The sequence below is a fragment of the Scomber japonicus genome, chromosome 2, assembly GCF_027409825.1.
Source record: "Scomber japonicus isolate fScoJap1 chromosome 2, fScoJap1.pri, whole genome shotgun sequence".
In the NCBI taxonomy this organism is placed as follows: Eukaryota; Metazoa; Chordata; class Actinopteri; order Scombriformes; family Scombridae; genus Scomber; species Scomber japonicus.
In genome coordinates this window covers 25936919-25964763 of record NC_070579.1, presented here as the reverse complement: position 1 = coordinate 25964763, position 27845 = coordinate 25936919, and the positions used below count along the sequence as shown (strand labels likewise).

Below are 27845 nucleotides of genomic sequence, written 5' to 3'. Positions count from 1 at the left end.
GTATATTCACAGCTGGCGAAAATATTAAATAGTTACATTATGAGACAAATGCAGATTATTTAATGTAGGCCTACCTGCTAAAATAGTTGGTCAGCTTATTGTTACACTGTAGCCAATTTCAATGGAATCTGTATCATCTATTAACTCTGTGTGGTTCCATTAATTAACGACTGCAAGTGTTTTAATTGTGTAACCAGGTAAAGTGGTAATCACGTCTACTATGGTTGGCCATATGTGGTTGGCGGCTTTTTGAGGAGGCTGGCCCGGACCCAGCTCGACTCCTCCGTGGGTAAGGCTGCCCGTAACTCCTCCCACTACTCCTCCGTGGAGCTGTAGTCAAGGATGTTGGAAAAGAGAAAGAGGGAAGTAGAAACACACTGGTGGACAGTACTTTACAGTATGATAGTATTTCGGACAAATATCTCCTGCTAATGAATAATAACCCGGCTGTTTCTTCTTGGAGGTGAGTTTAATGAGACTAATTATCGTGTTTATACCGTAAAAGCCGTGAAAAGTGAACGTTAAGAGCATGTGTTTGGGCCAACGGTTGTTAGCGATGATTGTAATTTAAAAATAAAAAGTTAAATATATTTAAAAAAAAATTCCCTGCGTATAAGAGCTCAAATGAGGAAAGTTTTAATAAATGTAGCTAAGTCTATAAGTCAAAGCTTTTTTTAAAATGACATATAAAATGTTTTAACCGTCGTTTTCACCCGGACGAGCAAACCTTAGCCCTTTGTTACTCCAGACAAACTCACAGCCTGTCATTATTCATCTCAAATGTCATTCTTTTATCCCCTTAAAGTTAATTATAGTCACCATGTGCCGACGAATTCATTCGGTGTTACACCCCGCCTGTTTGTTTCCCTGGGAATGTAGGAGGGAGTGTTCAAACCGGAGCTTATCGTAACCGAGACATTTTTATCCGAATGACTTTACATTTTAATAAGCTACTCCATATCAACAAGACGAGTGTTTCAGCTGCTGTGTGATTAACTTACGAAACTTATAATTTTAAGACATGGTGACTGAAATAGTGACTGTGTGTGGTGACTAGCTTCCGAGTTAATGTAGGAATAATAGGTATTACACCTACAATTACATACGTTTATAGTTCTTGCTAACTAGTTCTCAGAAGGGGCTTTTTATGTTTATTATCGGCGTGTGTGTGTAGGAGTTTCTCACATAAAAATAGCAACAGCTGTCTTAACAAACCCATTTGAGTAATGGACTTGTTAACAGCGTTGACTGTCAGTGCTTGAAAATGTGGGTCAGTGTTACTCTGCACAGTTGTCTTGAATGACATAAGAAACAGTGATGTTCACCAGTGGACTGAAGGTTGAGGTGCCATGGTGACCACTTTTTCACAATTAAAATCTAGTGGTTGTGTAGGCTACTTGCATGAGTTTTTTTCAGTAGGCCCTTACTGGTAGGTACATTTTTTGTCCTATGATATTTACTAATGTATTCAAAATATTAAAAAATTTAAACTCACAAACATAAACATGTTAGTTTAGTAGTGATCATAGATAGATAGATAGATACGTATTCATTTAGGCATCCAATAGTCTATGCAACACATAAAAACACCCATTCAGGCTGCAAAATTAATATTGTCCAAAATAGCTAGTGAATGTTTAACTTTTTTCTAGCCATTGAATAGATTACAATTGTTTTTGTGGCTACTGATTGAATTAAATCTGCCAGCTACATGAGTATTTTACCAGAATTTAGCTGATGGCTGGTGCTAATTTTATGCCCTGTAATACACACAAGAATAAAATAATGAAAACAAGTGTGCAGGTAGTGTGAATGCATGGTGATTAACAGTACAAAAATAATTACTACTATAAATAGTATAAATTGGAGATAAATATGTTAACAAATTAAAACTGTGCGTAAAGCTCACAAGTAACCAAGAGTGCAGCAGCCTAATGACAGAATACAGGTGAGCATGGGTCGCCACAATGTTAATTTCACCCTGCCATAGATGGGAAGAGTTGAATAGCCATATGGTGTGGGGGACAAAAGACCTTCTCAATTCTGTCTGTCATATTTAGGGTCCTTCTCTCTGCCAACCACAGAGCCAGCTCTCCTCATCAGCCTGTCAAGCTCCATCACATCCCTCTTCTTAATGCTGCCTCCCCAGCACACATCATCACAGATTTTATCACTGACTAACCTATTGATTCCTCAGTTAATCAATTAGTTATTTGGTCCATTAAAATGTCAGAAAATGATGAAAAATGTCAATCATTGTCCCAAATACCCAAGGCGACGTCTTCAAATGCCTTGTTTTGTTTAGATGTTTAGTTAACCATCGTAAAGGAGTAAAGAAACCATAAAACACATTCACAGCTGGAATAAATGTGGATTTTTTTTTCTCTAAACAAATGACTCAGAACTTCAAAATAACAGGTGATTCATTCATTTGTTAGAACAAGGGGAGAAGTATTTTGTTTAATTATTCTTGACCCTTCCTGGATTCTTGGTCCGATCAGTTAATATAACAGGACTTTTTATAATTACTTTAAGGGATCAATAATAAACAAATGTTATGTCTTAAAAATGTTTTGATATTAATCTAAAGGGTTAGTCTACATGCTGTCTTGACATGCAGGGACTACAGATCTATTCCTGGATTGTGACAGATTGATTCAAACTTTCATAACTCCATTATACATTTATTACCCGGGACAGCACCCCTCTGTATCTGATTTACTGTATGTGCCTGCTTCTCTGTCCAACCACAAACAGGCTATAATGGAGAAGTGTTGCATGGTGTTTTCCATTAGAGTCTACATCAAGTAATCACGCTTTCTGCACTTGTGAAGCTATTCCAGAAAATAAGGAAATTGACTGTAAAAGCAGGGACAGGGAGGGTCTATGATGTACAACGAGATGCTAAAAGATACTGTGCAGCAGCTGCACCTACGTGCATCTGCACCATTTCTGCACCTGTCACTGAGTTAACGGACTGTGTCAAGCACGATTGTAAGTGCAAATTAGAGAGTTTATATTCTGTTGCTATATAAGGAAACATTAGGCCAGCCAAAGGGTCACAAAGTCAAGCCAGCTCTGCTATGATTATAAACAAATCCCGGAAAATGGAAGAGCACATCTCTTGGCACCCTGTTTCATTTTTTCATGTTCCAAGGAATTACATTTTGTTTGTTTACATGTGGTTTTAAAAAAAATGTAGACATTAGAGTGCGACAACAGATGATCATCAGCTCACAGTCTCTCCGCTGTTACCTTCCCTATAACAATTTGCCTTATCGAAAAGACTACTACTTTGCTGTGCTTTTGGTTACCACCGACACTGTCCATTTTCCGCCAGATGATCATTTCCCCCACATGCTCATTTACCCATAGTGCATTGTGGCCTGCTAACCAACCATCACCTGCCCAGCTGTGGTGATTGGTTAATAAAGCAGTCGATCATGAGACTAAATATTCTTGGAAGCAACTATTGTTTTATTCCAGTATATGTTGGATTATGTTATTGTTGGGCACATTGTGTTTTGGACATAATAGGTTTCCGACTCACTTTATTTTTCCTCTCATCGTTGAGCGCCCCTTTCTGCTCGAGGGCTCCTGGGCAGTTGCCCATATTACCCGTATGGTAGATCCGGTTGTGCATAGTCCATGTTATCTAACAATAAAATCTGGTTAATGTATAACTTATTTCACTGATGTTATTAGTAGAAGTATGGAAACTTCAGTGGTATTTAGTGTCTTTCAATTCGTCACAGAATGGGAATCAAACACTGTCATCTCTTCCTCATAGGGGCTTTCCTTTCTGTGATATCTCTTTCCAGTGGCCCCATGCCATGACACACCCAAAAAACACAGTTGCCTGTTTTTCTTTTATAATAACAACACATTTTAGTCACATGAGGATCAAATTGTGGGCCAGGTTGTTGGAATTTTTTCTGCAGCGCTCTCATGCCAGCCCTCGTTCCACAGCGTATGACACATCTCAAAATGTTGGCACACTCAGGAAATGCTTTGAAACCCAAAGACTTATAAACCTTAAAAGGATTCATGTGGATACTGTTGTTTCTCCGTAAAGCTCCCAGTGGCGTGAAGAGTTTGTACAGACCATTTACATTTATTGTGGCTTTACATTTATTCTGGGAATCCAGGAGGGAAGGGGGGCGAAATGTCTGGCATGGCAGTTAACTTGTGACAGCAAGCGAGAGTAGACTACTTTGTCTTTCTCAGTTTTAACAGCCAAGCTGGGCCAGCTGACAGGAATTTCACTGATCAAACCCTCAGAAGTTGGCTGCGTCGCATGGCAGATTGCCTCTCACACACACACACACACACACACACACACACACATGTACACACACACACTCGTAGCACCTTTTACAAATCAATACTTTTTGTTCTATGCATGCTCTCACTGTCTAAAGACGAGTTATTTAGGTCACATCTTGAGGACTGTAAGGAGCTGCTGGACTGAGAACAAGGCTGTTGCTGTGGTTTTGCATAGAAGCTTGCTGTTATGCGAGTTCAGGCACGCAGACTCTTGGAAGATGTTGCAAGGTTATAAACTATCTCTGGAACGGTTAAGTCAAAGCTTGACGGTAATTTTTTAAAATGTATCACAAGATGCCGTGATAGTGAACTTGAATTACTTTCCCTTTAATAGCTTTTAAATGTTAGCTATTGATTTGCTTGAGATGCTGCAGTGCTATTATCAGCCAAGGAAGGGTGGGGGCATATGAAGAATCATGGTTTTGTATGGGGAGTCATCATCATTATCAGATATTGTGGTTTAGTGAAGAGTGTGGAGTGGGAGGGGGGGCAGTTTCAATTGTTGAAGCACACATTCACAAAGACTATTGAAATTCACACTCTCCTACGCTTTTAGCTGATTAAGCGCCTGCTAGAATAATGACTGCCTGCTCAGTCATGATCAGTTTATACTCTACACACATGGCAACAATGCACACAGACCAAACCAGACATGTCCATTGTTGTATAAAGATTTATCAGGAGGAGGAGGATGGTGTTTCATTGGAGCCATCAAAGGTATTGATTGTCTTCAAAAAGGTCTTGTTAGAGCACAGTACTCCCCTTCAAAGGCTTTCTGCCAGCTGGCTGCTGGCCCATGTGTAAGGCACTTTCACTAGTTTTCTGTCCTATGCTTTTCATTTACAACACAGGAATATTCGAAAGTTCAGTTTATTAAAACAGATAGGCTGCATCAGGAAAAATCTGTTTTATTCTAACATCGAAGTGGGAAGAAAGTTCATTTTCATAAGCAGCATTTACTTTTCTATAAATCCTACAGTCACTGTGCTCATAGTAAAAAATGAGAATTTCATCATCATATTTTGAAAACAAGATAGTTTTGTGTATGTTTTGTTTTCAATATCACGTTTACTGCAGTCATGCATTGCTCATATAGAGGCATACAGTTTAACACATATCACACATATATCACACAGTTATTTGACCTCTTTAAGTTGTGACTTTCTGGGTTAAATTTCAAGCAATATAGATTTAATTTACTATAAGTACTGGGCGTAACCGTGACCCAGTTGCTCACTAGTAGAAAGTTGATGCATGCAACAGAGCCAGTGTCCACGGTGTGATTGCAGTTGTGGACATTGTAAACATGTCGTATCCCTCTCTTTACCTCTTTTTTCTTGAACAGAGGTAATTGACTTGGGAAAGCTTTGTGACTTCAGGATTGTTGTGAAGTGGAAATGTATCTGCTATGTTTGCCCATTTTGCTGTTTCCCAATTCTTCCCATAACCTTTACTCCAGATTTGCCTGAGGCAGTCTTCCAAAAAGAGCGCTCCTAGGAGTAATGCTAAAATAACTACACTATGAACATATCGTAAAAAGCAGACATTAGACACCACAAACTGAAAATGAAACTTAGGAAGTGGAAATTTTGAAATGATGATGGCAGAGAGAGTCTATGAGTCAACAAAAAGTACAAAAGTCGATCAAATTCTGGTGTAGCAGGGTGTTACCAAAATCATCTTAAATCATCTGGAAATGTGTTATCTGCTTCAGCCATCTTATCAGGTTCATCAGCATTGTTGGACATTAGAAATATTTATTTGTTTGCTTGAGAGAAACAAATATTTTGGCTCTCAGTGTAACTCCTCATGTTACTGTCTTAGTGTCCACTGCTAGTGCGGATGAGCTCGTGTACTTGATGTCGTTCACACGTTTACTGACGTGTGTGTTTGTGTGTGAGAGTGTGAACATTTTCTGAACCTCGTCACTTTGCTTTAGCTTTGCGATGCTGTCTTTAGTTTTAACAGTGAAGTTAACCCCCTAACCCTAACCTAACCCACCACCACCATTCATGCCTCACGCTGCAGGACTCTGAGTAACTGTATGTTGTCTGAAAAAGATTTCTATTGGCACGTCTTAAACACTTGTTTAAAAAGCTCTTCATGAATTTGTTCAGTTTAAAGTTTAAGGCATTCATGTTTTGCATAGTTTAAACAAACACTCCTCGTACATTAACAGTTACTCATGCCTTTTTGTGCGTCCCTTTGAGGATCTACAGTGGAAAACTGAGTGGATGTTAAGAACAACAAGTGATGAGGCAATGGTCTAAGGGTCACTTCCTCATTTAACAAACAAAAGCGCTAACTATGATAGCTGTTTCCACTGTCAACGTACACAGTTAAAACATACACTGGTTCAAAATGTCATTCTTAAAATGAGTCATTTCAGAGGTACAGTTAGCTTTCAGTAAAGTGTGATTACTGTAGAAAAAGATGGTGTGAAAAGTCAAGTTTCAAGTCATGTAACAGGAGGAAGGATGTTTTGCAATATTGTCTAAGCATCTCCTCGCTCCACTCATTTGACTCTTATCCTCACGTCTTCAGAGGGAGGGACTAAGGCGCAAGATTAAGACTCAAGTGAAGGAAATGAGGAGGCATTTAAGGGAGAGGCAGAGATGCAAAGAAAGAATGTGAGGGAGGATTAATTGAGTAAACACGTTATGGTTCAAAAATAAGGCTTGCCGATTGCCCGGGGCAATTAAAATACCATATCAGCCCAGTAAATCTAGCAACTCAGTTGCCCTATTGGAATAGTGGTTTTTCAACTATAAATGATGTTCTTGTTATGTGGCACAAAGAAGAGCCCCTTCCTCTCGCACACATCAGAGAATATTGGCACGCACCATTGGCCACTCGAGAATTGTAGGTTAGTAGTTTTGACTTATGACACAAACATCTCTCAGGTTTATGTGAGCAGTGTCAAACAGAGGGATCAGTTCAACATGGTGAATATAAATACTCTCGAGAACTTGAGAAATATTAAAGGGAAATCTGAAGGTTTGGAGTGGAAGAAATTTGTCTAAAAATGTACATGTGGTCAAGTGAGTCAGTCTCTGTCATATGAAGGAAACGGGCTGATTAAAAGGACAGTGAAATATGGAGCATGGGTCATTTCAATATGCAAGAAAGTTTGTTGTTTTGATGACACTCTGCAAGAAAAAGTGTACTCTAGGCAAGTGGATTTCTCCACAACTTGCACAAAGTTAAAAAAAACAAAAAAAAAAACATTAACATGGAATTTAAGGCATTTTTTGTGTTTCTGTCACCGATACCACAACTGGCACAGCTGTAAGTCTGTAGATGTTTAGAGGCGTTGATCTGATGTTCTGCCCAAATAATTATAAGGAGGCACGTTACCACTGTCAGCACAGCGATGTCTTACATGCACTGCAACATGACAAAAGTGAAGGTGAAATATCTCTAAAAATGAACTTGCACATTTTATTCTAAATAGATCAATCTAACCACATAAAGTCTAAATAGATCAGTCTAACGACATAAAAACCACGTTCTGACTGCACTTTCTCCACTGGCAACAACCTAAAATACCTAACCTGACCTAACCTTAACCCTTTTTAATGTATGAATTGTTTGATCTGCGTTCAGACTGCAGGCAAATCTGATTCAAATCTGATTCCTTCTCAAATTTTTAGGCCTGACTGTCCACACAGCTTTTAGCAAGTGTCCAAATTGAATTTGGCTCTGTTCAGACTGGGCCACATTAATGACCAATCTGACAGGTTGCCGTGGCAACGTCGTCGGAGCTGAGGTGTCATCTAGCGTGTATTGTGTGATGTCATATAATTGCGAAAGCAACAACAAACCGGATGTAACTAAGAAAGGAGCCATCTCCCCAAAGATTAATTAAGAATTTGGTTTCGTCCTCTGTCCAACGACTATTAAAAACATGTCAGTGGGCCACGCTGTTGCACTTGGTGACATCTTTCACCATGAAAGCAGAAACATTAACTGCAGTTTGTTTAGTAATGCTTCCAAAGATAACAACGATAAGATTTTCAGTCTCAAGAGAGAGACCATGAACGGGAGCACGGCTCTGTTTACAGAGCTTCACCAGCTTGTTGTGATATCACAACCTTTTATGCTTGTTATTGGATGTGAACATCTCGTCTCTGGGTTGAGTTCATAAACATTGTTTTAACAAATATTGTATGTCATGATGTGAAACTTTGCACGTGGTTATTTGTTGAGCTACTGTGCATCACTGTAGCTGAGTAGACAATCGGACACTGCATACTCAGAGGATTTAATAACCAATAAATGATGAGCCTGAATGCTTGAGTGGAATACAGTTCAGTATAAATGATATATTAAACTCTTGCTCAGTGGCTTTGAGTATTGATTAAGAATATTAGTTACAGCCTGCCTACTGTACAGATAGATATCACAGGCCCGTCCTTTGTGTTCAGCCAGTAGCTTTTCTATAAGAAAATCAAATCTCATCTTACATAAATCCTCATTAAACTCAATGTAATTTCCCGTCATCAAGGAAATTATATATTTATCCTGAGCTCTTATTTATAACACTTTTCTTGTGTTTAATCCTTCTCTGGTCAAGAACATGGCCCTGTGGTAACACTTTTACCACTGAAGTACATCTGATTCTTACCCGACTACTATAACTTGATTTGCCGGGTGATATAAAAGCCTTGAATGTGTAAGGGAAAAAGGCTTACAACAGCTTGGCACTCACAATGCCCATAGTTGAGCAAGAGTCTCTCTTTTCAACACATAGTAAGCAGAAAACAAAAAATCACCAGTGTTATGGATGTGCATTGTGGCTCAGGTGTGAGAACAACACAATATCGTGTTGATAAGCTTATGTGGCCAAGAGTAGAAAAGCACCCTTATTTTGCATGCTTGTCTGGTGTTGCCAATACAGAAAGTGTGATTGGCATGAGTGTAGCAGATCAACTGCTGTGTAGAATGAGCATGGCTGAAAATGAAACAAGATATCTTGTCCACACCCTTAACGTGTGGGTTTCGTGTGGGTTACGTGTGGTGTTTGTAAGTTCAGAGCAGTTTGTCCTGAGTGCTGTTCAGAGTGCTGCAGCTCCGAGTGAACAAGCACAGCGCAGCCTGTCTCCCCTAATGACACCTGTATAACACTACTGAGCTCAGGCTAATGGGAATACATACAAACAAACTCACAGTCTGAGGGTAGGCCTCTCCCTCGGGGTAGAGGCTGAACCATGGTAACGCCCTCTGTGAGGAGCATGTGATATCACCAAACACGAGGGGTGGAGGTGGCTCAGACGCACACAGTACAGTCGGACTGATTAATGGTCATGCGCAGAGCTGTTTGGATGAACCAGTGGATTATTTGACCCCAGAAATGCGATCTGATTTGTCTTGTGATATTCAATTTTTGTCATGCCATCCATAGCTGCAGTGTGACATACTGTATGTTATCCACCCAAATCCCATTTGTCACGTTTGGAAATTAAGTTTCACATGTGAGTTGCGGTTCATTCATGAAGAATCCATGTTTATTTATTCTGACTGATGATATTATCCAGACATAGTTTGAGTCTGAGAGCATGTCATGGTCATGGATTCAGCAAATTAAGTCAGTATGTTTTCTTGTTTGTGGTGTCAGTAGAGCAGGATTGCTGCTTAGCACCTGCAAAAAACAAAACAAAAAAAGTCTGTTTTTAAAGGTTTTATTTTTTAAAGTCATTTTTGTGACACTTCTCAACAAATCAATCAAGCAAATCAGACTAAATAATATTAAAGTTGCTCAACAAGACCTATAGCGTGGCATAATAGATTTAATTGAAAGTGATGTAGTTTTCATCCTTTATATTCTGCCCCTTGTTATTTTCTTGGAAGAAAAACTGATATACATATATATATATATATATATATATATTTAGAATATCTGTAATTTAAAGATTTGTACATGTTTTGGTACAGTATGCACAGCTGATGTTGTATCGTCAGTGTTTTTCCTGGTCCCTGCTTAGTACCTCACCTCGGGCTCTAAGTTATCTGCGTTATCTTCCCTCTGGAGAATACAACATGTAGTCCCTTCATATGTCTTCCTCTGTGGATCCTAACATCTGCACTGATAGACTGTGGTCAGCAGCAGTCTCTCCGCCACTTAAGCACTCTGTCCATTAGTGAAATTTCTAGCTATTTCATTATCTAAGTGGGTGGGTTCCAGCCTCTACCCGCTATTCCACTAAACCACAGGTTAGATTGTCATTAGCCTCCTGTCTGTCTCAAGGGGAGCTGAGTCAGGCTTTCAGTCTGAGCTTGTAATTGCATATAATTAAAAACACTTTTGGCAAATTGAAATGTACACCCATATTGGCATAAACATGTTACAGAAATGTAATTTTTTTAGGTGAGGGGTTGGGGCAAAGTAAGTGACACGGACAATACGTGAAGCTCTGTCTAAACGTGTTTTGGCTCTGTGGTGGAAGAAGGAGATTATTGACTGAGCCGGTGTCAGGTTTCCCTGCTGCTGCCATTCCTGCCACAGACACCCGGGGTCTCAAATTGATTTTGTAAACCACAAGTCAAGAACAGCTTCAAGGCTTTCAAGACCATAATAACATAATGGATGTGTTGGCCAGGGTTTGTCACACCATAGGGATATTTCTGCAGCGCTGTTGATTTCTATACTATAATGCTACGAGACAATCTCCAGTCCAGGAATAGACTGGCTGTTTGCGCCGCTGTTGACTATGATTGGTAAAGACTGGAAGACGCCAATAAGTAAGTTTCATAGTATTTTTCTGTCCTTAAGCAGACAGAGAACCGTCCTGGTGCCACGACAACTGTGCTGCTACAACAACTCAAATGAGAAGACAGCGGATGTGATTTTATGATTCATTTGTTTTGTACAGTATGTGCATGCTTGAGATTTAACATGAATAGCACTCACCCAACATTTGGCGCTGTCTATTGATAACAGGTAGTTCAGTATCACTGGTGTGTTTATTGTAAACACTGACAGTAAGAAACACACTGCTCTTTACTGGTACTTTCTGTATTTTTAAAATAGTTGGGTCTACCATATCTGTATTGGCTGATGATCTCATTCAGAGCGACTCCTGTGTGCATCATCATCATGTGCAGTCAATAATAAGCAGAGCTTGGCTGTTAACAACTCAGGAGGAAGGGGGTATAGCTTACTTACCACCTGGAGGACGTGTGATGATTTCAGAGTATTATTGATCATGGTGATGTCATCCACTGTCACTGCGGGCAGCTCCACAGCCAGTGTATCTTTTTCATTAGAGGCTCAAGTATGTGTATGACGTTGTACCGTGCACTATGCCGCCCACTTTTGATCTCTGAGTTAGAAACTTTGATATTTTCACATGCAAACCAATACTTTATTATTTCAGTCTAACTCAGAAAAAAGACAGCAAGTCATCTAATGCAAAACAGTGAGAGAATTTGACATTTTAAATATGTGCATGAATACTGAACTGCAAGCTTACGACGATGCCTGAGGAAGAACGTCACGCTTGGAAAGTGCTGCACTCCAGAGTAGCTGCTGATCCAAACCTCTGCTGTGTTTTTCATTCCTTTTAGAGTCTGTATTCATGCACATATTGAACAGATTAAATCTTGATTTTTGGATCTGAAGGCTCCCTTCCTTTTTTTGAGTATTTCCATTGACCTGTTTGGCTCTCTTTCCCCTGTTTTATATGGATTCCTGCAAACAGTATTATTTAATCTGTGATATAAATTAAACTGTGCATCACTGCAGCTGATCTTAAACCAAATCTTAAACCATGTTTGCACTGTTACTGTATGGTTGGCAGTGACTGACATTTAATATTATTTACTTATTTGTGTTCCCTGTTTGTTGATTGATATTTTTAAGATCACAGTGCAACAGTGTGAAAGGGGCATCTCCCCTTCCTTTCGCCCCACCTCTTCCTTTGTAATTACATTAACTTAAATCAATCACAGAAGCACTGTGTAGAAATTAGTTTTTTTTTATGTTTAATGTAACACATTTCTCATCAGTGGTAAGTGAATGCCGAACCTTTTAAGAGCCACTTAAGAAAATTGGCTTTCTAATGTAATCACAATGTAAGGGAAGTTTTCAATGTTGTTTTTTTTTTAAGATGAAGCTGGAAGAGAGCCAGTCGCTATTAGTTCAAGTGGCTGTGTGTTTAGAAATAGTTTCCTTTTTTATTGTTGGGGTTGGGTTTATTTGCTGAGACAGAGATTAAGACTAGTCCTAAATTAAAGACAAGACTGAAAATATCCATTGAGAAACAAGTCTAGTCTTGGATTAATCTCATTTGGGAAGCATTTGGCTATAATCAATATTTTTTTATTATTTGCAGTAAATCATATGACTACTTCTATGTGAAAGGGGACATTTTTAATCATGGAACCCACCTAACCCAACTCTGTAGTTCCCCTCAGCTCTCCGGAATTTTATAATGTCTTTGAGCTTATTGTATTGATTTCGTGGTCCTCGACTTTACTGTTATTGTTCACTCTCACTGCTCTCATAGTGTCATTTTTGTCTGTAGCTATCAGCTCTCTTTCATAAAGAGTTTTAAAAAATCCACTCTACTCTATGCTACCCACCCAGCTCCAAATGGCAGACAGACAAAGCTAGAGATTCGCTGGTGAACAGTGTGGAGTATTTAACAAACATTTCCTTTGGTGGAGTCATCTGCTCTATGTGTTAATAATAGGAAATTGTTTGCTAACAGGTTTAACCCATTGTCTATTCAGGTGATAATGAGGAAGCGTTGTATTTACAGCTTGTTTCCGCTGATCCTGACTGGCCAAAAAATAAGACACTGCAGGTATAAATATTGAATTCTAAGTATATTCCTCTTAGTCATATCTTGAAGCTCGACCACTTTAGACTGAGCAGTTTAGTGTGGACAATCTCAAGCAGTGCCATTTATTTTGAGTATGATTCCAATCATACAACACCACAGGAAGGCTGATTCCCATTTTAGTTTCCAAAAGTGGTAGCAGAGAAAAATACTGGTTGATAATATTGTGTTGTGATAACGGGTGTGAATGCATTTGAATAGACATGTCACATTTTAGGGACAGTTTTGAAAATAGATAAGGCACAGAACAAACAACTTTGTTTAGTTTGTATTATTGTATAGCATTTAGTTTACATCTGAGGGACATAAATGTTTTAGTTGTACACTTTTGTATAGATAATAACATAGATTATTTTTTATCTCTTCTCCAGCACTCTGATAGGATGGCATCACAGGAGGGGGATGAGCCGCCTCCAAACGGGGGCCAATCAGATAGCCGTCTAAAGAGCAAGAAGCCACCAAGCCTGGTAATAATGATACCTCCACCTGAGGAGACGATGTCCCATGACCCTGCAAAACAGGTAACGTTGACTATATTGACCTCTACTAGTCTTTCGCCACCCGGTCTCTTCAAACAGGTTGTGACTCAAAAAGTGTAAATAGCCATTTCCTCTTCCTGTAGTGCTAATGTAAAGCACTTTACCATGGGTGTTGAGTTAATACTGTGTAACCTTCACAAAAAGATAAACTCAGTGCTTTATCAACACAGTGAAAAAAGTAAAATGTTGCCAAAAAAGAAAAGATCTTTTATTAATGATCCTCCTTCAGTGTTCAGGTAAAATTAAACCCATTTCACTCTTTGATTTTTTTCATATCAAAGCAAGGCCTCCCTCCTTTTTCTTTTTTTAAATGCCTATTTATAAAAGTTGTTGTGTTATGAGTCAAATTTAACCCTGTTGTAATTATGGGTTTTGTATATTGCTAAGCCATCATGAGTAACAAAAATACAACCAAACAAAATAGTAGTAATAAAATCTTCTAATCATTACTTGTGATGAATTCAAAACACATGTTAAACTTGACCCATGAACACAAAGTTTGAACCCTTTTCGAACACAACAGTCGGGTTTAACAACTACTCACCATATGAATTTCTGCTTATTAAAAAATGAAACAGATAAACGGGGTGTTGGGTTAGCCAAGAGCGGATATAAGCAGTATCACAAAAATGAGGATATACTGTGTACTTTTGCTTTGTCAAAGAAGCAGCACTCAGCAACCTGACCTCAGCAGATCTTTAGTATGTGGCTGAAAATAGAGGTCAAAAGCAGAAGGGAGGACTCTAATTAACATGAGTTTTGCTTGGTATGTTGCTTTAGAGGATAAGATAGAAATATGCTCTTGATTTTCTCTAACACTCTTACAAGAGAGAATTTAGCATACAACTATTTTTGTGCACTGTGGTTGATGGACAGATACTGTGAAAGGAGAAGTCATGCCCTACTGATCATTTGAGCCAGAGTTAGCATATACAGGGGAACAGAAAAAGGGCCAGTAATTATTTTTTTAAAGTTCAAATGGCTTCAAAACGTGTTAATGGGGTAGCATGCTCTCCCTCTGTTCCTCTCTATTTGCCATTTGCTGGGGCAGGGAGGCATGTTGGACAGCTGTCTTGCAGTTTATGGGGCAAGGCCACACATTACCCCTTGGAGGCCCCATACTCAGAGCACAAACATTGGCATTTCAGCCACACAAAGTAGTTGGTGGGCAGAGTTTAGAGCATTGCATGCTACTGTTAAACACTTTCTAAGAGCAACTACTATTGTAAACTGCAAGTGTGAGCTCACAGGACGTGTGCTTGAGCCCCGTCAAATATAAATAAAACTTAATTTGTAAAAGCTTTGCTGCATCACGCATGGTGATTAATGCTTTTCTTTCATCATTCTTGTCATCATCACACTTTTAATTTGCATTTTTTTTAATTATGTCAAAAGCCTTTGCACACCAAAGAGGGGGGTCAGGGAGTTGTCATGGTCCTGTTCTACATGTGCACTTATTGCTAGTGAGTGGCCACATTCAGAGGAAATAAAAAAATCATTATTGTAGTAGTCACTGCAATAATTACCTAATAGTCTTATAATTTAATAGCAATTTCATCTGAGATGTTCCTTTCAGGGCAGTAAAGTACTGCAGTCAATCTGTATGTAATTATACAGATTTATACATATTCATACAGTAATACATACATTATTTTTCTCCCCTGCTTAGCTTAGATTATTGGTGCCTCTTTAGTTGTGAATAAATCTGTATTCTAAATTAGTTTTGAAGCCGCAAAGTAAGTAAATGAAAACCTCGTGCACACTGTCTGCATGCAGTGATCATTGAGAACACTGATTAAAGTCTAAATGTTCCACTCTGTGTGGACAGACATATTAAAAGACAACACAATTCCTCTCCTTCTCTGCTCAGCCACTCCGGCCGTCTCTGAAAAAAAGTGTGAGTCGCCAGGCAGCCGGGTCTGCATCAGAGAGCATCGGTGGAGCTGGAGATGGAGGCTCTTCAGCCAGGGACAGGAGGTCAAAGTTTGGAAGACAAACTTCGCTCTCACAAAGCATTCGCAAGTAAGATGGAGGTGTGTGTGTGTGTGTGTGTGTGTGTGTGTGAGTGTGTGAGTGAGTGTGAATGTTTTTCTTCACATCATTCAATAATGGAAGGGCGCTATCCAGCAATTTAATCTTCTTCTTTTTTTTTATAATTCACTTTTTATTGCTTTTCAAGAAACGGTAAAGTCTCACAAAACAAAGACAGATACGATTACAATAAAACTAAGAAAACGGGGGATTCCATTTTTAAGAAGTTTAAGTCAAACCCTACAGTGACTAAAGTACAGACACACAGTAAAAGGGCAATGAACGAATAAACCCATAGAAAAAGGAAATAACTTTCCTACGCCCAAGTGTATACAGGAAATGCAAGTTTAGTTCCTCGCAGGTCATTTACCCAACATATATGTGCAAGTTCAGTTCCCTGTAGTTTGTTCACAGAAACTTCCTCTTCAGGTCCCTCAAATCAATAAAAAACATACAATAAATATATCAAACATACATTCAACATATTCCATGAATCGTGTGGTTAAGCATAGAGGCAGAAATTAAAGGAATAATGTCAAATGTATCGGAGGGTGCTAAAAAGTTCAGTTATCTTTGTTACATTTGTTGTGTGTCTTTAACAAAAGAGGCACACATGAATAGGATCCATTTAAATGTTTTCTATCAGATTTGTCATTATGTTGTCCAGTTTGACTTTGATATGACTCATAGATGCTTCCAAATTGCAAACGCTGTCATTATATTACGCTCCATATACTTATTCACAACAATGTTAATATCATCTGACCTTCCTGTTTGACACTGTGCTATGTGATGCTTAGTCTGCCCTCCTCACTCTTCACCTGCAGGAATACGGCTGAGTGGTTTGGAGTGGGAGAAGACTGTCAGACCAAACAGCAGATATGGCACAGGAAGAGCCTGCGCCACTGCAGCCAACGCTACGGCAAGCTGAAGGCCCAGTATAGAGAGCCTGACACAGCCACAAGCATCGACCAGGGCCTGGACTCCCCTGCCGCACACAAGTTGCCCAAGGTAGAGGCCTGTGATCACTCTGTGCCCTAACCTACACACTCTAATCCAGCTGTCAATTCACATCCTTCACAAGATGAGATATACCAGGGTCTATTTCACAGGGTCTGGGTTTTTTTCTCCCACTGGCATTGTTTAATGTTATGACACTGAAAGGTTTCTGAAGAAGGACAGGACCAAAAAGAAATGGCGAGAGAGTGAAGTTACAAAGGAGAGCTGGGAATAATGTGTCTGGCTTTAATAATGTAGAGCGCTTTATGGTGACAGACGTGGAGCATCTGTGCCCCAGATGAATCATGTCACTCTCTTCAGTCCTTATCAGACAGCCATACTCATCTACTCACCATCTAATATTAAGTTTTTCCTCTGTTGCTTACCTTCACTTGTTTTTTTTTACTCTGCACCTGTTTGCTCTTCTCATGGAGAGGACCATTGATAAGCATCGCTGTTTTTCTTCCTCATACTTTACACATATAAATGCAATCACAGAGGCAAGTGATAGCAGTTCTCATCTCTGAGTGACTCACTTTTCTTTCCTGTATTGAGCTCACTTCCTTTTTCTTCCAAATCAGCTTTTGGAAGAGGATTCATAAAATATGTAGGTTTGTGTTAATGTCATAGTGTAAATCAAATATTTATATGAGGGTGATTATAATCTCTTGATTTTGCTAGATTGTGGATCCCCTGGCACGGGGACGAGCCTTCCGTTGTCAAGATGAGGTGGACAATCGATCCCCCAGGACGCCCCTCACCACCCACGGGGCTCCCGTTACGCCAGGAGTCACCTCACTCAGCTCCTTCACCAGCCAGCGCTCTGGGTACAGCCGCTTCCCCAGACGTAAGAGGGAGTCCGTCGCCCGCATGAGCATCCGAGCTGCGTCCAACCTGCTTAGGGTGGGTGGGGTACCTGTGGGTGGGGTACCTGTGTGTTGTCAGAAAGCTTTCATGGGAATTTGAGAAAAGTTTAGAAATGGGTCGTGTTACAATTCAACTTTAATTGAATCTAGCAATTAAAGTTGCAATCAGTCTGTTAAAGGTGCTGTAAACTGTAAATAGATTTCATGGCATTTTCAGATTGAAATTACTTGACACTAAGATCTGTAATCCGCTTTTGTTGCTTTAATAGGCAAAATTAATACAACTAAATATTAAATAGCAGTAGGAGTGGTATATGTGTGTGTGTATGTATATATATATATATATATATATATATATATATATATATATATATATATACCTCTAACTGCTAGATTATTGTAATGTATTTTGATTTTATAAATGGCATAGATAAATAAAGAAATATCTGATTTCCTGAGTGTAATAAAAAATGTGTATAGATATCAGACACAATTTTATATATTGCCATTATCAACAATCCCACAGGGGTTAACATATTTAGGGGTTGAAGGTTTTGGTTATGAGATGTTGTTTTGTTTATGTTTGTGTGCATGTTTAGTCATTCCCTTAAAATAGAACACAGCTCTGAGTGTTTATATTCCTGTTAACTTATTTCTATGTAGAGTTGAACTGAACCGTTCTAAAATGCATAATGCATGTATGAAATCATTTATTATGTGGTGTGTGTTGTGCAGGGTCGTAGTGGCTTGGCAGGCTCCCAGACAGGTCGCAGTTTCCCCAGGAGGAGCTTTGTCAGGCCCAGCTGGATGGACGAGGACACTGTGGACTCTGCAGATACGTCCGAGTCGCTCTTCTTCAGCAAGGTCAGCAAACTCCTACTCTATCCTCTTAATAATGCCTCCGCAGCAATTTCACTCTTTGCTGGAATACTCTTTAGCAGATGTTTTCTCATTGTTCATTTGAAGGTCTTCCTGTACTTGCTTTCTCTTCTCTAGTATTGCCAGCAGTCACATTTCATTATTTAGATATCATTTTCACTGCTTCTCTGTGTCTCTTATCAGCCTTATTCAGCAACCACTTCCTCAGACTATATATTTATCCTGCTTTTCATCTGTGTTCTTTTCTGCAACACGTTCAACAACATGTCAAAACACACATCTGCTTCCAGATCAGCAGCTGTGCCATCTATATACATCTCTTATTCCTCTCACATTATGTTACGCCAGTCAGGAAGGGCTGTTTCAATTTCTTATCTCATGCTACAGCTTTCTTTCTCCCTTGTAGATTTAAAAAGTTTCTCTCTAGTCTCCTTTTCCATCTCTCCTGCTCAGTCTGACGATTGTACTGTATTTAGTTGCTGCTTGAAAAAGGTCTGCAAAGTGGAGATGAGAGGTTGAACATTCATTTCTAATAAGTGTATATTTGAAAAACCTTCTTAAACACACATAATGCCTGGCTGCTCACTGCTCTTCCTCTTCCTTTGTGACCTCTATAACCTCTGCTGCATAGGTCGATGCCCATGATGAGTTGTACTCTATGGCTGATGATGTATTTGAGTCGCCTCCCATGTCTGCCTCTTTTGCTCCCTGTGACCAGCCTGATCAGGGGTTCCCAAGCCTGTGAGTGATTATTCAACCAAAAACACTATCTATAAACACGTAGTCTTTTAGCTGTCACTGATGCTCCTGTAGTTCTCATCAGATGGCTATAATAATAGATATAGCACTAAAACCACTGAATAACAATGCAGATATACTTTGTAGCTTTTACATTTTCTTGTGCTGTTTATTGCATTGTATATTTGTACCTGTACTTGTCTAAAACAACCTCTTTTGTCTCTTGTCCCGCCCTTTCTCTTTCCATTGTTAAATTTCTTTACTACTTACTCACCTTCCTCCCAAACCCCAGTAAGGACATTTCTCGAACACTCAGGACACCAACAGTATTACCTGAGAAAAGTCATCCTCGCCGTGGTCGTCGTATCGCCTCCCAAGTGAAGCACTTTGCATTCGACAAACAGAAGCGTCAGTATGGCATGGGCGTTGTGGGAAAGTGGCTGAACCGGCACTATCGACGCAGTCTCAGCAGCAACGTCCAGAAACAGTTGGATGACTTCCACAGCCACAGGTAGGGAATTAATAGATGTGAAGGACGTACTAATGGAGCTAATAGATAGAGAGAGAAAGAAAAACTACTGAGTGAAGTCAACTGCTTTAGTGGGTTTTTTTTTTTTTATAGTTGAAGATTTTTGGGCAGTTTTAACTGTAAAAAGCGACACAAAACCTGTCAAGAGAGAGAATGGTGGTGATTTACAGGTTATAGTCATTTTAAGATGAATTAATGAGATTACAAACATTTTTCTCCATTGTCATGTAATTTTTGACACCAGGATTGATCAGTATAGGCCAGTCATGATTTCTGCTTGTTCTACATGATTTACAGTCAAATTGTTTGCTGTGTTTCAGGCCCTACTTCACCTACTGGATCACTTTTGTCCATGTAGTCATCACCTTGCTGGCCTGTTGTACATATGGTTTTGCTCCTGTGGGATTTGCACAACATTCTACGACTGAACTGGTGAGTGAAAACTTTAAAATCTGTTCACACGCAATTACCAGTTTCTTGAAAATTGAGACACTTGTTTGCAAAATATCTATGTGCATTAAAGAATAAGTAGGTCTACTGTGAAATAATAAAAAACAAACCTTTTTTGACAAGCTCTGTAGTGTCAAAAATGCAGTTTTTTAAAATTAAATTGATAATCAAAGCTGGTAACTTTTCAGTAACTATTGACTATTTGTTGCTGAAAGATTGATTATGGAGAGAAAATGTAATGTAAACAAACTGAAAAACAAAATGTGTTTTATTTTTTATTGTCTCATAAATCATCAACACTTCTGTCTGTAACTGCTAAGGTAGTTGTTTTGCTAAGCACTTTCCTTGCCATCTGTGTCACTTTGTCGCCCTCTATAGGTGCTCAAGAACAAAGGCATTTATGAGAGTGTCAAGTTTATCCAACAGCAGAACTTCTGGATCGGACCTAGTTCTGTGAGTCTCTTGCTGGTCTCAGTTTAGCTGCTGTATTAAAATATGGGTTTGTAATTTGTAAGTCAGTCTGGATGTCACCACATATTTTTGATCATACATCCTATTCAAGGTGCTGGGTTATACCCTCATGAATTTGACACTAACTCTTTACTGCATTTCCTGTCAAATGCTGTTGCTATTTAAGGATTTACTTGACCAGACATGTTTCATTAATTTTCTTTTTCATTTTTAGTTTTTCTTTCCTGCAAATCCCTTAAACATGTGTGGGTTTTTGACATTTGTACATCTTTACCATCATTTTCCCCCTTATTAGGAGGACCTGATCCACCTTGGGGCCAAGTTCTCGCCATGCATCCGTCAGGACTCACAGATAGTCCAACTGATCCAGAAGGCCAAAGACCTGGAGAGAGAATCTGGCTGCTGCGTTCAGAATGACAACTCTGGATGTGTGCAGACCCACAGCAAAGACTGCTCTGTACGTGGTTTCTCCCTCACCCTGATGCTTAGTATCTTAGCGTGTCAGCGTGTAAGACTTTGCTCTGGTCTGTCAGTGAAAGTTGGCGGCAAGAAATTACTTACAAAATAGAAACAGTATGCACTCCTAAACACATGCTGGCACATAAAGATAATTACATTAATGTTTTTAAAAACGTAAGTTAACTACCAGTGATATCAACTGTTTTCTGTTTATTATTTAATCCCCTTGTGAACCTATGAAATAAAGCAAAATACTACTGTGTTAAACTATTTAAAACACTGTTTATTCAGGAGACACTGGCCACCTTTATGAAATGGAACAAAGAGCCTGTGGGTACAACCTTCAGGTCCTCTGGCTCTGTTTGTCACCAGGATCCCAGGTGAGGATTTGAAACTTATATGTTAAAATTGGCTCAGCAACATGGATTACATTTTTTCAAACCCTCTCTTTTCCCCCGTGTCGCATGCTGAGAACAGAGTGTGTCAAGAGCCCGCCTCTTTAGAGCCTCACACGTGGCCAGATGACATCACCAAGTGGCCGGTGAGGGAACACCGCTACTATTTTTTTTTTTTCTTTTTTGTTGTTCAGACAAAATAATTTTATGCACCTTTTCCAATTCTTGTTTCTGTGTCTGAGGCTTACAAAAGAAAATGTGGTTGATTGTATGTTGCATTATTTCTTATTACTTGTCCTTTTCCAGGTGTGTACACTTCCCAAGGCGTGGAACCACACAGGCTACAGACACATGGACTGTAACATCAAGGGCCGGCCTTGCTGCATAGGAACTAAGGGCAGGTGAGAAATGTGGGCTGATATTCTTACTGTTGAGTAGTGTTTTACAGACTTAACGGTCTCATAGTGATCTCTAAGTCCCACTCTTAATCATTTGCTTGATCACTGCAAAGTCATCTGGATAAAATTTAAATTTTTCTTGTCCCTTTTGTAGATGTGAGATCACGACCAGAGAATATTGCTCTTTCATGCATGGTTACTTCCATGAGGAAGCCACATTGTGCTCACAGGTACTGTGTTTGCACGTGTTATATCTATGTCTGTGTGTGTGTGTGTGTGTCTGTTAGTGTCAGTATATTTCTGAACTCCTACACTATTTTTGTGCAGGTTGACTGTCTAGATGATGTGTGCGGTTTGTTGCCTTTCCTGAATCCTGATGTTCCTGATCAGTTCTACCGTCTCTGGCTCTCTCTCTTCCTCCATGCTGGGTATGCAAAGATTTACTTTCAGGTTTTTTTAAGGTTAATATTTTTTAACAAATTTTGATGGGGCTCTAGTTTCAATATCTCAAATTGCCATTAGCTTTAAATGAGCCCTTTCAACTGAATCAGCCACTGGGGTATAGATTTTACCACATCACTTCATAACTGCTCAGTAGCACTGAGAAAATGTATGATATGCTGTAACAAAGGGTTAAGATTATGCCGCTGAGTATAAGCTGTGTACAACATTGCTGTTTTAAACAGAACGATAACCAAGTGGTTTCAACATGTCAACACCCTTCAGGATTCAAACCTAATGACATGTTTGTAAATGAGGCCCTGCTGCTCGTGAGCTGTTTACTCACATGAGCAAGACTTACTGTTAATTCCAGTGACCTGGGAAATCCCTCAGATCCAAAAGAGCTTTCAGAAAAAATGCATTGTGTTAAAATTAATACTACTATTAACACAGTGTTGTTCAGATGTGTCATCTTCAGCCTGATATATTTTCTGTGTGTGTAGGCTGTTACACTGTGTGGTCTCAGTGGTGTTCCAGATGACCATACTTAGAGACCTGGAGAAGCTGGCAGGTTGGGTCCGCATCTCCATCATTTACATCCTCAGTGGCATCACAGGAAACCTCGCCTCCGCCTTGTTCCTTCCCTACAGAGCCGAGGTGGGTCCTTACTTGCATGCAGGCTCTGTTTTCGTTTTTTTTAGTACAGACAAGTGTTTTGTTTTTGTTTTGTTTTGGAAAATCAGCCTGGACCAGGATAAATTCATTTTTATTTAGATGACATCACAAGAAATAGATTGGATGGGATATTTTTGCTGTAATCTTGCAGGTGCAAAAAATCTGAAAGAAGCTAACAGTGGAAAAAAGCAGCTTGTCTCACAGATTAGTTTAGAGTTTAATATTAATCAGCAACATGACAAGCACTAGCCTCTGTCAGGATTGCCAGGAAGTGGCTGATTTATTTATGTTACTTAAGTACTTCACACACACACACACACACACACACACACACACACACACAGAATCAAGTGCACATACTATACTGATCTCTGAGCTGCTCAGATGTCTGGGCTGTTAATCCAGTGAGAGGGATTTGAGATATGGACCTCTGCTCCTCCTCTTGAATTAAATTTCAAAGTTATTACGTTCCCCAGATATTAGGGCTGACTATGGTGAATATTTAGATTTAATAGCTACAGCATCCTGGTCTGATTGTGCCATTCACATCAATGTAGCCTTTACATCTCATGTTGACAGGTTATTGGTGATATTTAGGAAATGTTGGTGGAAGAGTAAAAAGCTCCACATCATTACCACATTTCCATTGTAGCTATGGTGTATCCCCTGCTGTTCACACTCACTGGCGTGGCTCAGCTTAGCTCAGCTCACTTACTGGAAGAGCTTTCTCCTGCTGAGGATTATTAGAGCAGACTTGATTTGCCCATCTACAGAGGTCTAGGGGGGCACAGGAAACACTTCATGGTGTTAACTGTGCAAGTGACTGGAAAAACTCGGCTTAAGCTGACAAGTATATGAGACTGCTTTACAGTGGCAGTTCTGTCCAGTCCAGCTCTCTCAAAAATAGGATAAATCTTTCAAAACGTGTCGAGATACATCAAGCATTTTAAAGACCATGATTTTCCTAAACAGACCATAGCTTTTTAATTTAATGAGTACTTTTCTCCAACATTTCAGTCAGACATTATTTTTCTTATGTTGGTAGCAGCTTGTTTTAAATACACTGAAAAGCTGAATTTTTAACAGGAGCATCAATAGATATAATTGAATGGACAAAGAATCAAGTAATGGCATCATTAAAGTATGAGTATGTTTTATGTGGACATTGTTACCATAGTTAATCCACACTGTAATGTCCTGTCGGAAGCACTGATGGAAAGTTGAAACAATCCTCTTGGCACGCAAGATTAAGTGTGTGAGACACATGAGACACCTGTTTTTACACCATATGTTCAAGGACAAAACAGAAGTATACACTCTTTTTGTCCTTTTTTGGGAGTAACTCTACTATTTTCTAATTTTTCCAAAAAACAGCATTTTGATCTGTACAGATGACTGCATGTGAAAAGAAAACAATCTGGTTTACCTACAGTTTACTGGCACTGGTGTTCTTCTCATTGTGTCTCACTCTCCCCTTTAACAGATTAGCCTAATGCTATTGTTTGAGTCCACAATGGCCACTGCTACAGTATTTAGTGAATGGGATTAGTTTATTTCTTTCATACAAAGACAATTGTTGCATAGACTAAACTTTACTGGTGAAGCTTCTGTTCCACACAGATTTTAATGAAAACACTGGCACATCTTTGAAGGAGCTCCTCTTTGATATAATTTTGGTGGATGAATAAAAATATCATTTTACACTTCAACACTGATGTGTTTTATATTACATAATTTCAATTTTAACAAAATAATCTATGTATGACAGATAATTGATGAGAAATGTTTTTTGCCTTTTGGCTTTGTATTTATGTCTTGATGTCATCGAGACATCTGTCATCATCTTCATGAGCTGACCCCAACTGCTCTTATCTGATATTTGTGTGGTGAGACATCAGGTGTCTCTCACTATGACGTTTCTTGACGTGAGAGACAGAAATCCCACCGTGTTGCTCGCCTTAGCACTGACCAATTTCCAGGTCTTCACACCACCAGGATTAACCAGAGGAAGCACATGCAAGGCACAACACAGGGCAGTCAAGCTACTTAAAGAGGCAGTTTAAGTGGATTATTCTGTAACTGTTGAGCTAAGAGGACCTCATGGCCTCAGCATAAACAGCCAAACAACAGCCGTGACTGGAATCTTTTTCTCAAGGGAAGATCAGATTTGATGTGAAAGCACCGCAACTCCAGTTTCTCCTCCTAAACTTTTACAGACAGACATGCAAATGTCAAAGTCAGTTTCAGTCCCTGTCTTCCAGCACGGAGTGCTTTTGAATCTTGAACAGTTATGCAGAAGAAGAAAATATTGCAGCAGCCTTATAGTCTGTGGTTAAGAATATCAGTAATTTCATACTTTTGCTGAAACTTTGGGGATGGTGCCACTAGACATAGACAAGTGGCGGGTCAGATAGATTAAAAGTTATCTCCCTTAAAACACACAAATACTCTGTTTTAGGAATTTAATTAAAATTATGTAATGGAAACATAATAGTTCATTGCAATGTGTAATAGTAAACAATTCATTCGTTGCATCTTTAACGTTTGCTCCCCTACTTAATATCACACCCAAGGGTGAGTGACCGTGGCGCATGGTAAGAACGTGTCAGCCTTCGTGTGGGTAGAGTGCTGCTCCACGCTGCTTTTCTGTTTGTGGTAATCGAACGTCTTCACAGATTAGCCATCTGCCTCTGACAGGGCCAAGCCTCCAAACTCAGCCCCCACGTCACTCTAATCTGCTCACCTTTACTGCCTGACCCAGAGCTCATACTGTACTCCTGCCACACAACTAGATGTTAAATAAAAAAGATTGCATGCAGGTAAAACTGTCTTTGTACAGTAAACATGAATAGCATAGGCTCCCCAAACCAATGCAGTATTTCCCGCTGTCAAGAATCATTTGACTGGAGAGAGATGTTGGTAGTTTTTAAATCCGATGTCCATTCATTATTAGTTAATAGTGTTTCCCTAGGTCAGGATTAAGTCTCTTAATGATGTCTACGTTTAAATAATGGCTCCTTAAATTCTGCAATGTGAACCTGTTGCTAGTAATCAGGTTAAATCTCTGCTGCTCTGGTTGTATACAAACGGTGTGTGGAAGTGTGCTCTTATATTTTGCAAGACGTAAGTCACATCATTTTTCTCCAAAAACATGACTTAAAATGCTTAAAACTATTCCCTCTGTGACAGTGAGAAACAACAGAAACAGAGATGCAAATTTTGATTGTCCCTTGCTATGCGGAAATTTATTTACAACATGATATAAAATTGATAATTAAATGCCATGTGACAAATTTGAACTTTAATCTATTCAACCTGCACGTTTGACCTTCTATAATCTAAGATCTATCTAAGATGACAACATATTCATGGTTCAGGCTGAAACACAGTTCTGACTCAATCAAAAAGCCCTGAGTCATCCGTAAACAGGATGTATGCATCTTATCGTTAGTGCACATCATCGATGATGATGCTCAGCCATACGTGAGTCTTCTGAATGATATTTTTATGTAAGTGTGCCCAACTTCTTCTTGGACTAAAACCAAATAAACTGTCTTTGTTAGTCTGGCTTCACATTGAATTTTTGGGATAGTTTGTGACTTGTCTTTTTCTCCCTCCAGGTTGGTCCTGCAGGGTCTCAGTTTGGACTCCTCGCTTGCCTATTTGTTGAGCTGTTTCAAGGCTGGCAGATTCTAGAGAAACCCTGGAAGGCATTTCTCAAACTATTGGGCATCGTCCTCTTCCTCTTCATGTGCGGCCTCCTGCCATGGATTGACAACATTGCCCACATCTTTGGTTTCCTAAGTGGCTTGCTGCTCTCCTTTGCCTTCCTGCCCTATGTCACATTTGGTACTTTTGACAAGTACCGGAAACGTATCCTCATCGCTGTCTCATTGGTCGCCTACTTCGGACTGTTCTCTTCCCTCATCGTTTGGTTTTATATCTACCCTATTAACTGGCACTGGCTGGAGCATCTCACCTGCCTGCCCTTCACTAACAAGTTTTGTGAAAAGTATGACATAGACCACAACATTGATGATGTGGTGCACTAGTTACTTGGCAGCTAATGACATCCAAGATGACCACAACCTCTGCGCTGCTGATCCAGTAGCTTCTAGCCAATGACTAAGTTAGTTAATTCCAGGCCAGCTCTCAGTGGCCTGAAGAATGTGACAATCATGTTTCTTTTATTACTTTCATCAAAGGAATGAATCAGAGTCCATGTGTTTGAACTGGATCAGTCTCTTCTCAGCCTCTGATTCGCATACCTCCATAAAACTTTATTCAACCATTTAATTCGTCAGTCAAGTCTGGCATTACTTATACTAACTTGCTACTGGTCTAGCAGATCCTCAGAAACAGAGGACAGGAAAAGATACTTGGGACATCAAACCTGCGTAGAGCTGTGTGGACCTTAAGGAAAAAATCTACAGAGTGAGAGTCTGATTCCTTCACTTCATGAAAAGTCACGTCAAATGAAAGAAGAAGACGCGTGTATCTTGCCCACAATCACTATTCTTTTTAACTCCATGTTACATAAAGAGGAAGACTGACGCCATAGTGAGTCATCAGGCATCTCGTAGCCCCAAGGATTCAGAGACATCACATGCCACCATTTTTCATTTTCATTAACACTACAGATGCTGTCATGAAATACTTTCAGAGTTAGAAGCTGTTTGGTTTTTTATGTTTGCTCTTTTTTATGTATGCACTCAACATGTCAATATTCTTTGGAGCGGTGAAACATTATTCTAAAGTTAACAATAAGTTCTAAGTATTAGCTGTGCAGCTGAAGTACAAATATCT

The 27845-nt window shown here is 39.4% G+C and overlaps 1 protein-coding gene across 1 annotated transcript; it reads left to right on the top strand.

Moving 5' to 3' along the window:
• The first annotated feature begins 344 nt into the window (after window positions 1-344).
• Window positions 345-27496, top strand: LOC128374321 (inactive rhomboid protein 2-like). The gene is made up of 18 exons (XM_053334611.1): window positions 345-463; window positions 13541-13690; window positions 15579-15730; window positions 16567-16750; window positions 17420-17641; window positions 18340-18468; window positions 19115-19224; window positions 19514-19732; window positions 20071-20182; window positions 20579-20653; window positions 20967-21128; window positions 21422-21510; window positions 21608-21671; window positions 21832-21926; window positions 22078-22153; window positions 22251-22351; window positions 22868-23021; window positions 26660-27496. The coding sequence occupies exons 2-18, from the start codon at window positions 13553-13555 to the stop codon at window positions 27089-27091; spliced, it is 2514 nt and encodes an 837-aa protein (XP_053190586.1). The 5' UTR covers window positions 345-463; window positions 13541-13552; the 3' UTR covers window positions 27092-27496.
• Window positions 27497-27845: the final 349 nt, after the last annotated feature.

What these genes read in the sequence shown, in the direction of transcription:
- LOC128374321 (XM_053334611.1), top strand. Translation starts at nt 13,553, where the DNA reads ATGGCATCACAGGAGGGGGATGAGCCGCCTCCAAACGGGGGCCAATCA. An exon ending in CCCATGACCCTGCAAAACAG is followed by an intron (nt 13,691 to 15,578) that starts GTAACGTTGACT and finishes TTCTCTGCTCAG; the next exon opens with CCACTCCGGCCGTCTCTGAA. An exon ending in AAGCCACATTGTGCTCACAG is followed by an intron (nt 22,154 to 22,250) that starts GTACTGTGTTTG and finishes ATTTTTGTGCAG; the next exon opens with GTTGACTGTCTAGATGATGT.